The sequence below is a fragment of the Topomyia yanbarensis genome, chromosome 2 (assembly GCF_030247195.1).
Source record: "Topomyia yanbarensis strain Yona2022 chromosome 2, ASM3024719v1, whole genome shotgun sequence".
NCBI classification, from domain to species: Eukaryota; Metazoa; Arthropoda; class Insecta; order Diptera; family Culicidae; genus Topomyia; species Topomyia yanbarensis.
In genome coordinates, this window is record NC_080671.1 from 51,614,477 (window position 1) to 51,629,029 (window position 14,553).

General features: G+C 36.5%; 1 protein-coding gene across 1 annotated transcript in view; it reads left to right on the top strand.

The window, feature by feature from the left end:
* The window catches only part of LOC131684825 (protein Wnt-6), a 93,295-nt gene that overhangs the window by 43,896 nt on the left and 34,846 nt on the right, over positions 1–14,553 (top strand). Inside the window, exon 2 of the mRNA XM_058968015.1 lies at positions 4,275–4,510. Within this exon, the coding sequence (XP_058823998.1) occupies positions 4,275–4,510 (236 nt within the window). The remainder of the gene's footprint in view (positions 1–4,274; positions 4,511–14,553) is intronic.

The following is a 14,553-nucleotide window of genomic DNA, read 5'->3' on the forward strand; positions in this document are numbered from 1 at the left end:
CTCTTGATGTGGTAGCTGTGTTCTCATTGAGAATCACAGACGACAGGAATCTAGATTCTTTGTGCTACTCATTCACAAGTTTCCAGAAACGTTTAAGATGCGACTTAAGATTACGCTGAATACTTTGCTGATATCAAAATAAACAGTGTTGGCTGGTTTACTCGTTTGAAGGCCGCTTGGCCAATAGTGAGCTTTCTTCGTGCCTGGCAATAACGTATACCAGAACGTTGGGAAAAGTTTGAACAGCGGTTTCAACATTTCCGTGGTCCAAGATATTTTCCCAATCGATGGTGGCAAAAGAGTCTGCGATGCTACGATGTTTAGCTTTATAGAAATCGTAAGACTCTGTTTCCTACGATTGGCTAACGACTTTACTAGAGGAGACTGTCGATGTGGCGTAAACCTGATCAATCGATGTAGCAGTCTTTGACAATAGAACTGATTTGTAGTAACAAGCTGAGCTATAACTGTCAAGTAGTCTCACTGCACCTGAGTGGAAAACGGAATTATTGGAGCTCGAATAAAGAAATCCATTGCTGGAAGGTTTTCATGAAATGCTGCGGAAATTGAAACCATGATCTCATCAACTGCGTTAGCGTCTTCGAGGATAGTAAAAACCGAGCTGCAGTGTGCTTCGACATATTTGAAATAACGAGCGTGATCGGGTGAAACATAGAACGCATACAAGTGGATTCAAGAAATGTTTTCGACAATTCTTGTCTTCAAGCTGGAATTAACTACTACTAAAACGCCACCTCAGATCGATTTTCCGCAATTCTTAAGGTTCTGGTCACAACGAAACACCTCGTATTTAATACGTTAAGGATCGCGAAAGGTTTAAGCGTATCGTATGGTAACGTGTTTGTCTCATGTGCTCGTGTGTGTGCGACCACGCGGGTATAAATTCGATTTTATAATCGTGTGGCCATTCGCATATTCGCGTGTGTTCTTGGATGATCACGTAGATCGTCATTCTGATATTTAGTTTTCGGTTCAGATTCTGACAGGGAGTGAGTTGCCCCATATCACTAGAGTTTCCGGTCATGTCGTCATGGAACGTTTTCTAGTAGGATATGAGAGCTTTTTATTAAAATTGGTCCAAACTTCTGGTACCGGGGTAGAGCCTCCTCGCAGTGAACGATTCATGTTCGCGCGAGCGCGGGAGCTTGCAGGTTCACGCTTGAGACTACGCTTGAAAAAAAATTTCAATTTAAAAATCGTATTGACGTTCACCTAGTCACCGGAATGTTATCATGTTTGCGAGAACGCGGGTGTAACTTGCGTGGATGATCGCGAAGGTCTCAAGCATTTGTATGTTAACGTGTTTGTGTATGTGATTGTTTTCGTATAGCTTTCAAATGGTTTACAATATCGCCTTGATGTCAAAGGAGAAGTTACAGGAAATATTATGGGTCTTTTGAAAAACCTATTGTTGTTGATGGAGACACGCGAATAACTTCCGAAAAAGTCATAATAAAATAAAATATTTGTGTTGTTAAAATAAAATTTAAAATATCTCAAGAACTACTACATTTCAGAAATTTTTTGTTATTAGCATTTTGATTTAAAATGGCGTTTAAAATCATATTCAAAAAGAAAATTGTATTTTTGACTGCAAATAGTATGAATTATGAAAATATGTCAAAAGTTGTTGTTAGGAAAACTTTTTTATTGCAAGCTTCTTCATAATCCAAATACACTGAAAAAGTTTGTTTTACGTCTATAAAACGATAAATATTATATTTCTGACATTTTATGATGGGGTAACACGAATAACTTTTAAAAAGGACATAATCAGTCGATTTAGCTGTTTTCGTTGGAACAAAATTCCAAATATCTCGGAAACTATCGCGTTTTGATGTTTATTAAATGCATTTTGATGTTTATTAAATGCATTTTGATTTAAAACGATATTTAGAATTACATTCAGAAAAAACATTACAGTTTTGTATATCAATTAGTATGAAATTTAAAAACATATATAAGTTATTGTAAGAAAAACTTTTTTGCCGAAAAGTTGTCCATCATACAATCACATCAAAAATGTTTCTTTTATCTTTAGGTTTTTGTTGACAAAATAAAAAAATTAGAAAAAATGGGTTTTTTTACAATTTAAATTTTTAACACAAATTTCTGTTTTTGTGAAAAATGGCACAACATTTTTTTCAGTGCATATTTTTTCAAACGAAAATATTCATCCCTTGTAACTCAGAAAGTTTTGCTGTGTAAAATACAGTGATAGTGCGAAAAAATTGAAATTATAGCACGTAGAAATGTTTATGCTCTTGTATGAAAATATTGCAATTGTTAGAGAAAATAAACCGAACACAACTTCAAAGCTTCGTTTGAATCGACGATGGCTATATTTTGTGGTCGGGGTGTTTCTCATGGAATCCCTCTATCCTTACCTACTCTGCGTTTCTTAGAAGAATTTTCTTTGTTTATATTTCTTTGATAAAGTGAATTTAAACTCAATGCGTTTTCAATTTACTGATAGGAGAAATAGTTTTCTGTTTGATGTCGTAGGACAATTTTTCTGCTCTCCATTTTGATCTTTCAACCGTTAAAACGATAACAACCTGAGAAATCATTTGCCGAACATCACAGCATCAAGTTTAGTTTTCAATTTATTATTGATCATCTGCTCGGGATCCTCCCCTTAAAAAAAATCAACACATAAAAAGGAAAAATGGCACTTTTGGGTTGATAGCTTCGAACAATTTTTCTTTCGGATCCCTTCTGTACATTTTTTATTAAGTTATAAGTTTTTTGTTAAGTAAAAATGCCTTGAAAAATTATTTTGATCAGGTTTACTGTATTAAATCAATAGTAATTCTTCAAAAGGGCTAATGAGATTTTTGTTAACAAACTTATTTTGCTAATTATTCCGCTACCGAGTTGCATTTCATGAAAAATATACATGAATCCACATCTTTACCCTTGGTAAAATCAGTTCCACATGTTTTCTGTGTTAAAATGATAACAAATTAAGAGAAATCAGCAAAACAAAAGTTTGTTTACAAATCCTATTAGCCCTATTCAAAAGTTGATATGGAAATGCTCTACTCTGCGCTGTACGTGTACAACACCCACTCGACTATAGCTACTTGCCTAGTGCTTCACAATTAACACAAATCGCAAAACATTATTTTAACAGGGTTCGCTTTCTCTGAATTTCCGAGAATCTCAAAACACACATCCCAGAGCGCCACGTGACGATCGCGTTTAATGGACATGTCGCGTCGGTGGACGCTTATGGCCCATAAAATTATATTCCACCAAAAAAACACGCACATACACCCGCACAAACGAATCATCGCTCGGCATAACAGTGAGTTCGCTTCCCTTCCAGAGGCATTACCTGGACAGAACGATATATTTTTTATCTAAATCTTTATTATTTTTATTATGAAATAAAAGGAATAACACCATTAAGCATGGGAAGAGATGTGATCACGGAAAGCATAAACCCGCAGAGTAGAACAGAGCGCATCAGTCGGTAAGATTACGCATCTCAACAGGCCAGGGTTTGTTACTGAATGGAATCGGGATAACCACCGTTCAAAAGCTGTGTTCTGGCTACAATGTTGTCCGCAGCGGTTACGCAAAACCTCGCCGAGCACGTTGCTTCCGTGATCCATGGGTCAAGTGCGAGAACCGAATCAACATTCAACCGCGACTTGTTTTGCATATCTAATTATGTTACCATAAAAATGTTAATATCTTGATTTTTTTTCTCTCCATGATGTGATTCGGTGAACCCAAGCGAAACGCTTGGAATCATTTGTTCGAATCAGAACCTGAGTCCTCGAAACTTTACTTCACTGAACACACAAAAACAATTCACTTGTTGAGATCGTTTCCCTCCTCCATGACTTAATTATGATCTCTGGACTATGTACAGAACCTACTTAAATTGAAATTATTTATTGTAAACAAACAAAAAATAGAGTTTTACGACTATTTACCTTCCCGCCGTTTCAACGCAAGTTCAATTTTTATTTTCCTCCAATCTTGGAACGATTTCTGGCAATGATCGACAATTGTTCCATTCGGTATAATATTCTGCTACTCTTTCTCTCTATCTCTCTCTCAGAATATTTCAGCTCCAATCAGCATCGGAGCACGAGGAGCAGTAATTGAGATTTTATAGCTGCAATTTTACGATTATGAGCGCACTTATTTTTAGACGTTATTACCTTGATTTTCGAAATATACCCTGCGCATCTGCGGTCTGATTATTTTCACTTTTTTTTCGGTTTTATTCCTGTCAGGGCCGAAGGCAGCAACATTCTTCTGGATCCAGCGCAGGTTTGCGAGAATAAGCACAAAAAAACGAAACGGCTCACCGGGAAGCTGGCCGACATCTGCAAGAATGATACCTCACTGATGAAGGAAATCAAACGGGGAATTCATCTAGGCTTCCGGGAGTGCGAGAACCAATTCCGGAACAATATGTGGAACTGCTCGTGGACAATTAAGCGCAGCATGCGAAGAATACTGACGAGGGGTAAGCCGTTTGCTAACGTTTGCTTTGATTGCTCAGTTTATAAAATGTATTATTATTAATAATAGAAACATGATTCTAACAAATTTCAAGCATTGTAATTACTATTGGTCCAATTCTCAAAAATGCATTATATTACAAGGCAGAGAAACAACGCACAAAACAACATTGTTGTTAATAAAATCCCACCTCTGTTTACTGATAGTAGGTACCGTAAACCGGGGTGACATTGATCACTTTTCGAAGTAATCATTGCATATTTTTAGATGCAACACATTTTTTTCAAGTTTAATATTTTTAAACCATGTACCATGTATGGAGAACAAGATTGGATGGTTTTACCTAAAATTGTCCGCTTACAGGCATTTTTCCAAAAATGATTTCAAGTTGATGTCCGTTTTCGTATTCCGGGGTGACTTTGATAACCTGCATGTTCACCAACATTAAGTTATTGATGTCAATTTTTCATTCAAATGTTTGTTTAAACTAATTGTGGAAAGATACTCATTATTAAATAGATGTTAATTGGTATTATACAAAGTATTCAATGTACTGTAAAATTCGAGTAACCAAAATTCGTATAATTTGTGTCCAACTAGAATAAAAGATTCTGAAAACCTTTAAAACTGCTAAAATTGTTCTATTTCAGTACTTTATCAATGTACAAAATGTTTCATCCATTATAACACGTTAGAATATTGAACAATAAAAAAAAGTTGCGAGTTTTAGCTTAAAAAAATTTGAAATAATTGCCAGTTAGTTTCACAAAAAATTGTATTTAAAATAAACAAACTCTTAAAAATACATTTGGTGCATCCCACTCTAAAGGAAAATAAAATCTCGCTTGTAATTTATTACTCTTGCTCAAATCTGAGATTTATTTGTCTTATAAAAAAAATAGACACTTTTCTGAAGCTTCGTAAAAATCAGGTAAAGTCAAATTTCGGTTTTTTGTAGTTTTTGTAATTAAAAACCGAACAATATACTCAAAAAGTATAACAAATCAGTATTTTATAAGTTTAGAGTAAAAATCAATTCAAACTAAAATGATTCGGTAGACTATTCTAGTTTAATAAGCGATCTACGAAAAAAGTTTCGAGTGATCAAAGTCACCCCGATGATCAAAGTCACCCCGGTTTACGGTATGTGACTGAAATTGAATCGACAATCGCTCAGAAGGCAGGCGCGAGAGGATGGAGTCATAGCGTCACACAGTTGTTTGGTCGTAAAATGAGTGACATAAACATCCCTTCAATGTATTGGTTATTACAATCTATCCGATTGGCATTTTGATACAGCTTCGAAAATCTTCAGTGGTGCGATAGATGATTATATTTGGCTAAAAAAACCTATCATACATATCAAATCTCAACCTTTACAGAGGTATAGGATTTTTGATAAACAACATTATAATATTTAGAAACTTAACTTTCAAAAGATTGCTTTAGCTTGAGCTTGCGAGATTGTGCGACCACCCCTGGTTTCAATTCCGTTAGTGATTGGAGCTAACTTAAATTGCACAGAGAATCAATAGATGATGACGCCTAGTAGAAACACCATTCTCAAATGCACAGGTCCTGGTAATCCCAAGTTATTTATTGATCAATACCGACGCTTGTTACGCCCGAATGTAGATCGCAGTAGGACATGAAAGGAATGTTAGTCCGAGACTTGTAGTTGCTACTGTTGCAATTGGCACACGATTTTAGGAATTTTTGACTATCTGGCCGCCAGAAGACTCATTAAGTACCTAAAATATGTTTTTAGCAGATTTTTCGATAAATGCAAGTGGAGTTAGATTAATATTTTGCTCTGTTGTTCCCTAACGTGACATTTTGACATTAAAAATGTCTTACTCCACTATCTGGGGCTAGGTGTCATTCTAAAATCTAAACTATCTCCCATGTAACGAAACTATGTAAGGTTTGCACGCGTATAACTCCGATATTACTAGATGGATTTTAATCATTCATACACCAACCGATTCAGAAACACCTAACTTAAATATTGATAATAATTTAATATCTCCCCAATAAAAGTAGACTTTTGGAATTTGGTAAAATTAAAAAGTTCACGAAAAACGGGAAAATTACCATTCGTGAGGCAGATTTCTCAGACACAGCCGTCAAGAGAGGGCAGCTTAGTTGCTCAATGAAACACGAAAAGTCATAAATAGAAGCAACGCATGTCCGTTTAAATCAGTTGTTCTTATCCCATATGAGCAACATCGTCTCCGGGCGATGCAATAAGCGCTATCGATTTTCGGTAACGTTGGCATTTGCACACACTCGCACCTAAGTGACTAAACCATATAGGGTGATGAGCCTATTTGCGCCATGTTTCTATTATCACCCTACCCATTTGAAGCCGTTGGTTAGAGCAGTGTCTGCCATCTTTGTTCAACGCATTGAGTCAAATGGTAGCGCAACAATAGGGGCACTCGATTCGAGTTTTCATTGTGCTCAAACACGAGAATTTTACTGTTTTCAATGCATTTGTGTTATTATATTGGTTCTTAACAACGAAGCAAAGCGGTTGATGTCCATTTTTACGCATTCCATTGATTGTAAGGCAAGAAATTACCGAATTAGTGAGGCACCTTGCTTAGTATGGTGAAAATAGGCTCATCACCCTAGGTTAGTTTATAAATAAAGGTGACGCGTACCCGTTTGAATCAGTTTTTGTTCTTATGTCGAACGGGTAAGATCATGGCTGCAGCGTCTGGGCACTACAATAAGCGGTAGACGCTATGCATTTTCGGCAGCGGTGGCCGTGTGCGGATTTTTCGGCTACCAGCGCGGTGTCACAGAATGATTTGCAAAGTGGGTGGGAGGGGTGGTTTGGATTTAATTCTATACGGTGTGTGCTGCTTAACAGTGTTGCGTGTGAAAAAAATATATTTATTTTTATGCATGCGTGTGCGTTGTAACTTGTTAATCCATCTTTACGGCGCTTTGTAGCTGCGTAGGGTAAAGAGCCTATTGGTTTTCATGTTTCATATTTCGGTTATATGTTTATTATCAGTAAGGCATCTGACAACGTGCTTCTGTAGTTATTGCACTGTTCAGCAGCGTAGTATTTTATATAGGAGAGTACACTCAGGTTTTTTACGCGGATTTTGAAATTTACGCGGCTTTCATTAACGCGTTTTTTTAAATTTACGCGGTTTTCATTTACACGGGCTGTATCCCCTGCGTGAAAAATCTGAGTGTAATTGCAGCGGAAACAATCACATTCCCAGCAGAACTTTTTGTTTTATAATTTCAAACGCTTTGTTTCGTACTGCACACAACGGAAAATTTTAAAACAGAACTTACCGTCCCAGCAGCATTTGAAGCGGGTGTTCTTTTTCGATTCAAATTCAAGCCATGTCTTAAGCGTTACTGGACTTAAAATTGTTTTCCCAGTTTATCCAGTCAGAATATCTGTCCTACCCTATGTATTTAAAACACAGTTCTAATTGCGTTTTAAAGTATACAACAAATAGAACGGTTGGGTATACTAATTTAAATTTTAAAATAAATGTTTTAAATTATGAAACAAACCGCTGTACTGAAAATATAATTATGTCAGTCCTATTACCACATAAAACACCTATATAACATAAAACGCTGCAGAATTGGTTTAATAATACAATGTTTACACTACAGAGTTATAACACGTTTTAATAATTAGCAACAAGAAAAATGTCACCAAGATAGCATAAAAACCTGTTTTAACTGGTAACTGGTGCGAACGTTGCATAACAATGTAATTTATCAAATAATTTCATTTTTTCCACCACTAATCGATCAAGAAATACTTAAACTTTAGATTGCTTACTTAAGTTCATTAGTACATTATTGAAAATTTAAATGGAAAATGAAATTTCATATATCATGGAGAATCTGTATATTTCCGTTGGCGGGCGTGGGCTTCCTCATCACAGCTCTCAATATGGAACTTTTCTTTTGAATATATTTTCTGGACAGACCAGCCTATTTTTACTAGATGGATCAGCCAAATAATGCCAATCACCTAGTGAGATACTTGATTAATTAATAGATTACCGTTAAAAGACCTTCAATAAATTATGTTTTGATGGGGAGGGTATATAGCAAATTGTAACATATGAAAACAGGCGAGTGAACAAGAACGTGAGTCGATATATGTGATAGATAAATTTCATTTGCACGCTCTTGAAAAATGCTACATTTTTAATGTCACCGTGGTCGTGTCGTGTACACAACCCTTTAATTTTTTTACCCCTCAGAATGGGTTGACAGCCGGGAAAACAATGAACATATAATATAAATGTTTTGTTAGTGTTTTTAAAATATTCCATGAAGTTTTTTGAGTGCATATCATAGTAATTAAAAAAAACGACGAGAACTTGTGTGTGGCGTTCAAACGTTTTCCCCTAACGGTGAAATTTGCCGAAAGAAAAGCAAGGTTTTTATCTATTTACCAAAACGAATGGTACTTTTTTGGACCCAGAGGAAGTTCAATGGACAAAAATGTTTGATTTTTATATATAGGGCCTAGACAAGAGTGCGAAGAAAAATATGGCACCTGTCAGACCACCCCATGAGTCGATTCCTAGTCCCTCCAGGAGTATTTGCTCCAAATCGGATAAGTCTAGCTACCAGGTCAAAATGTTCGTAAATTGTATGAGATTTTTCGACAAGAACGTGAAGAAACCCCACTAACTTACATTGTCAGCACTAGACGGCGCAGTATGCATCATTTTATTACTGCAAGTGAACAAAGAAAGATAATTTCATTATCTACAACTTTGTCGAAGACTGCAAATCAATACAACTTCCTTAGGAGAAGTTATTAAACTTTGAATTAAGTGATGTTTCCATCAATTTTATAAAGGTCCTAACAGCAGGTGGTGAATTCGTAGTCAATTCCGACGAACTTTATTTTTTGCGAATCTATGTTACCATCACCGGCAGCCCGTTATACAGTGCTATGGAAGTCCCAGGGTGCTCCGACGCAGTCGTGGTAGCAACCAGTGACCAGTTTAGTTGTCCCGGGTCTGCACCCCTCACGAGGGTCTTCCGAACTCCCTTCTCAGGCGAGTATTCTGCTTAAGATGGTCACTAGGGTGGGACAAAAAATAGATTCCAGCTCCGAGCAACTCTTTGGATACCATTTGGGTCCTAGAACATCTGTGCAAATTAGCTCGATCCCTGAAACTATATTTTTGCGCCCACTGTTAAAGGTTTACATGGAATTTTATATGGGAAAATTAAGTTTCACAAAGTAATACCTCCAGGATTCGCCCATTGCTTCCTAAAAATAATCCGTTATATGGCTTTTGTAGGAAATTTTACAAAGAAACAAAGTCTCGAAAACTACGAAACGATCTGACGCTTGGGGCCGTACACAAATGACGTAGCTCTTTTTCGACGATTTTCGACCCCTCCCTCCCCCTCGTAGCATTTGGTCACAAAACTCAAACCTCTCCCTTGTAAATAACGTAGCATTTCCCTACACCTCCTTGCGCAATGCGGCCAGGAGATGAAAAAAGTACATGTTTTTCAATTCTTTTATATACATGTCCTTACAAAATGTTTGACGACATTTTCATTATAACAGCAAATTGCGTACAAAATAAGCCCATTTCATGACAAATAAGTGTTTGTAGTTTTGTTGTGAATGGAGCATTAAAATGCATTATGTCATGGAGCATTAAAAGAAGTTCTCTCAGTTAAAAATCCTTCAGCTGCCAATGACTCTAAGAAGCTTACATTCATCTAAATTACTAAATTTTGTTTGGTTGAATCCGAAGAGAAAATTTAATTCAGCTAACAAGCTAAGTCTACTAGTAAGCAAAATAAGATAACTAATGTTGTAAGTTAAATCTGCATACAAAATGTTTCGTTTTTTTTGCGAGCTTGCAACTACGGGAATCGTAAAATTTACCACATCAAAAACCGCGTGAAAAGTAACTTGTGTGAATTTAAATTTATTTCTTTTAGGAATGGAGGGAAATTAAGTTGTTTTCTCTACGCAATGCGTTTTGTTTCTCTTAAAAAAAGAAACTTAATGCTATGTCGCACAACTTCTGACCCTACCCTCCCCCACGTCACACTTCGTCACAAATTCGGTATACCGCCCCCCTACCCCCTAAAATGCTACGTCATTTATGCATGGCCCATTGAGAAGTTATTAAGCTGAAACCAATTGATGCTTTGACGATTGATAAAATATTGATTTTTTCTAGCACCACTGTTGTTGGTTGTCCAATTATATGCAATTTTGTTTTGATCTTCTCTTAATGTGTCTAAATCATTCATCTATACTGTTTGGCCACTTCGCAGGAGTTTTGAGGGATACATTGAGTTTTCTTTTGTACATAATAAGAGAAAGTTAAAGATTTTGTATATAATCCGACTGTCAGCAGCAGTGATGCGATGAAAAGTGAAATTTTCATCAATCTTCAGGGCATCAATCGGTTATTCCTTAATAACTTTTTTCACAAGCATCAGATCGTTTCGTGGTCTTCTAGACTTTGTTTCTTTGAAAAATTTCCTATAAAAATCATTTTTAGGACGTAACGGGCGACTCTTGGAAGAGTTAATTTGCAAATGACGTTTTCACCATACGAAATCCCATGCAAACTTTACACCGTGGGCACAAAAATATAGTTTCACCGATCGAACTAAAAATTTGCAGAGTTGTTCTGGGAGCTAAATGGGACCCAAAAACTTACGCGAATTTTTTTTTTTTCATATAACCGTGTTCCACTCAGCCGCTTCTTGACAACCTTTTTGGTTTACACCGCGGCACCGGGCGCAACACATGATTTCTTGTCCGTTTATTACCAGAACGTTCGTGGAATGAGAACAAAAACTCACTATCTTGCTTGCACTCACCTCTTGCGACAACGAAATTGTTGTTCTTATCGAAACTTGGCTACGCTGATATATTAAACTCCGAGCATAAGGCGAACTACGTCAACCGCTATCCCTCAAGGAAGTCACCTAGCGCCACTTATATTCGAGTTTCGATTCAGCTGTGCTCCAAGAGGATAGAGTCCAATATTGAGGAGTGGTGCTCGTAGAATGGAACGTCTATAAATGTATGTTGAAAAGTTTTGGACGCTCGACAATTCTAAGGCATTACGAATATACTCTTCAAGCTTGTGTCATCAAAAGGGTGGATTCTACCGTGACCTGGAAGTGTTATTTTGCAGAAAGCTTTGCTTCACCTGAACGCATTACAGCGACCACGGCTGAGATTTTTGCTTTTTGAAACGAAACACGACTGATTTCGAGAATTTATACGTACTGAAATCTAGTTTAGAGTATTTGGAAAAACGCCGTACAAGTATTGGTATGAGTATCATCTACCAATCGACTCACCTCGACAAATTGGAATAATTTTTTATCGCGGAAAAGCTTCAAAAGAGACGTCTACCAACATGGCCATGGTAGTGTCGAATTCTTGCTGTAGCACTTTTTCCAGCTATCCAAAACCTCTTGTATCTCTTTGTTCTCTTCCTCCCGGGACCACCGTTGGATAGTACTTCAGGTGAGGATTGTGCTCTTACCTTTCCTAGAGCCTCTTGGCTCATCGAATGCGCCTGTTCGCTGTGTGGGTGTTTTCTTTTTTCTTTTTTTATTATTATTGTTTTATTTGTCTATTTATTTATTTGTTCATTTATTTATTTATTTATTTATTTATTTATTTATTTATTTATTTATTTATTTATTTATTTATTTATTTATTTATTTATTTATTTATTTATTTATTTATTTATTTATTTATTTATTTATTTATTTATTTATTTATTTATTTATTTATTTATTTATTTATTTATTTATTTATTTATTTATTTATTTATTTATTCATTTTTTATTTGTTTACTTATTGTTATTTCCTGTTTAGTCTTCTATTATTTCTTCTTTTTTCTACCCATGTAGAGCCAACGTTGGAGCTCGTCGAGATGTGAACCGATCCTGAGGAGCCAAAAAATCTGGCTTGCGTCCCTTCGCGGCGACACTCGCATGGATTATGTCCAACTTCATCCACTCGCCCATATCTTAATGTGAACATTGTTCTTGTTCTTCTTTATCTCGTAGAGCTCCTTCGTTTTCTTCTTGAGCTCCGCCGTGTTGGTCGTCCCAAGCTACAGTCCTACTTGGGGTGTGCTACACTGGAACCTCCATTTACGAACCAAACCGGGGGTTCGCAAATTGAATTAGTTCGTAAAAAAAAGTGTTCGTAAAAAAAGTTTGCTTCACATTCTTATTAAAATTCGTTGGTTGAGCCATATTCTCGATAACCATAACAATATGGATATTTTTGGAACGGGTTTGATAAGTAGGTGATGCAAATGGACAAGTGGAACCCGTTTGAAATCCAAGATGGCGACTTCCGGTTGAGAAAAATTCCCGATAACCATAGCAATATGGGTATTTTTGGAACGGGCTTGACAAGAAGATGAAAATGGATAATTGGAATCTTTTTGAAATTCAAGATGGCGACTTTCGATTGAAAAAAAATTTCGATGGCTATAACATAATAGATATTTTTGGAACTGGCTTGACAAGTAGATGATGAAAATAGACAATTGGAACCTTTTTGAAATCCAAGATGGCGACTTCCGGTTGAAAAAAATTCTCGATAACCCTAATTTAAGGGTATTTTTGGAACGGGCTAGACAAGTAGATGAAAATGGACAATTGGAACCTTTTTGAAATCCAAGATGGCGACATCCTGTTCAGAAAAATTATCGATAACCCTAACAATGTGAATATTTTTGGAATGGGAATGACAAGCAGATGATGAAAATGGACATTTTTTTAATTTTTGCATTTCTTCTCAAAATAAGTAGAGATGTGCCCCATTTTATCAGCCTAAAATTCACAAAGGGGCTGATAAAAAAGGTTTTCACTGTAGTTATGTTTGCAACGGGCTTGACAAAGAAATGATGGAAATCTAGGAATGACGTAATTTTTTGGCCCAGATCAGCTACCGGTTGAGCAAGAGTTTCTATAAACATATCATCACTAATTACTATATCTATGTCAACTCTATAATTATGCAATGCCGAAAATGCCCATGTTGTTTAGGTTATAGAGAATTTATCTAAACCGGTAGTCGCCATCTTGCAGTACAAATTGGCTCAAGACATCGATTTCTATCTAGTACTCGTCAACCCCATTCCGAAAATACCAATATTGTTGAGGTTAAATAGAATTGATCTAAACCGGAAATCGTCATCTTGGATTACGAAAGACATCGATTTCCGTCATGTACTCGTCAACTCCATTCCGAAAATACCCATACTGTTGATGTTATAGAGAATTTATCTAAATGGGAAGTCACCATCTTGGATTACGAAATGGCCAAAGACATCGATTTCTGTCATATACTCATCAACCCCATTCCACAAATACCCATAGTTTTGAGGCTATAAAGAATTTATCTAAACCGAAAGTCGCCATCTTGGATTACGAAATGGCTCCAGACATCGATTTCCGTTATGTAGTCGTCAACCCCATTCCGAAAATACCCAACTTTTATTAGTAACAGAGCTAAGAATACGTGAAACTTCATACTGTACTGAACAACCTTAAACTTTTTTACGAACTTGGTTCATAAAAAAAGAGTTCGTTATTTCGAATTTAGTTCGTAAAAAAAGTTACGTAAATCGAATATTACGTAAAAAAGAGTTCGTAAATGGAGGTTTCAGTGTATTTAGTGTAAACGTCTGGTTCAGCATAAGGCCTATAGCTCCTTGGCTGCATTTCGTGGCGCTCTTCACTAGTCGAACTCGAAGCGGCCACCTGGTTCAATACTGGCGATTTCGCAAGTTTTCCGTTCCATGCGAACACAATCGCCTCTCCGCAATGCAGTGATCATCGCTATTTTTTGCATTTTTTTTTAATTTTAGTTGTGTTTGTTTTCGATCTTTTCTCTCCGTTGTTCTCCATTTTGTCGGTCCCAAATCCGGGTTTCTTTGAATTCTCAAAGCCCCCCCCCCCCCCTCTCATTGTGACAAACATCAAAGTAAGCTCAGATGCCAAATTTCACATCATTTGGATAAT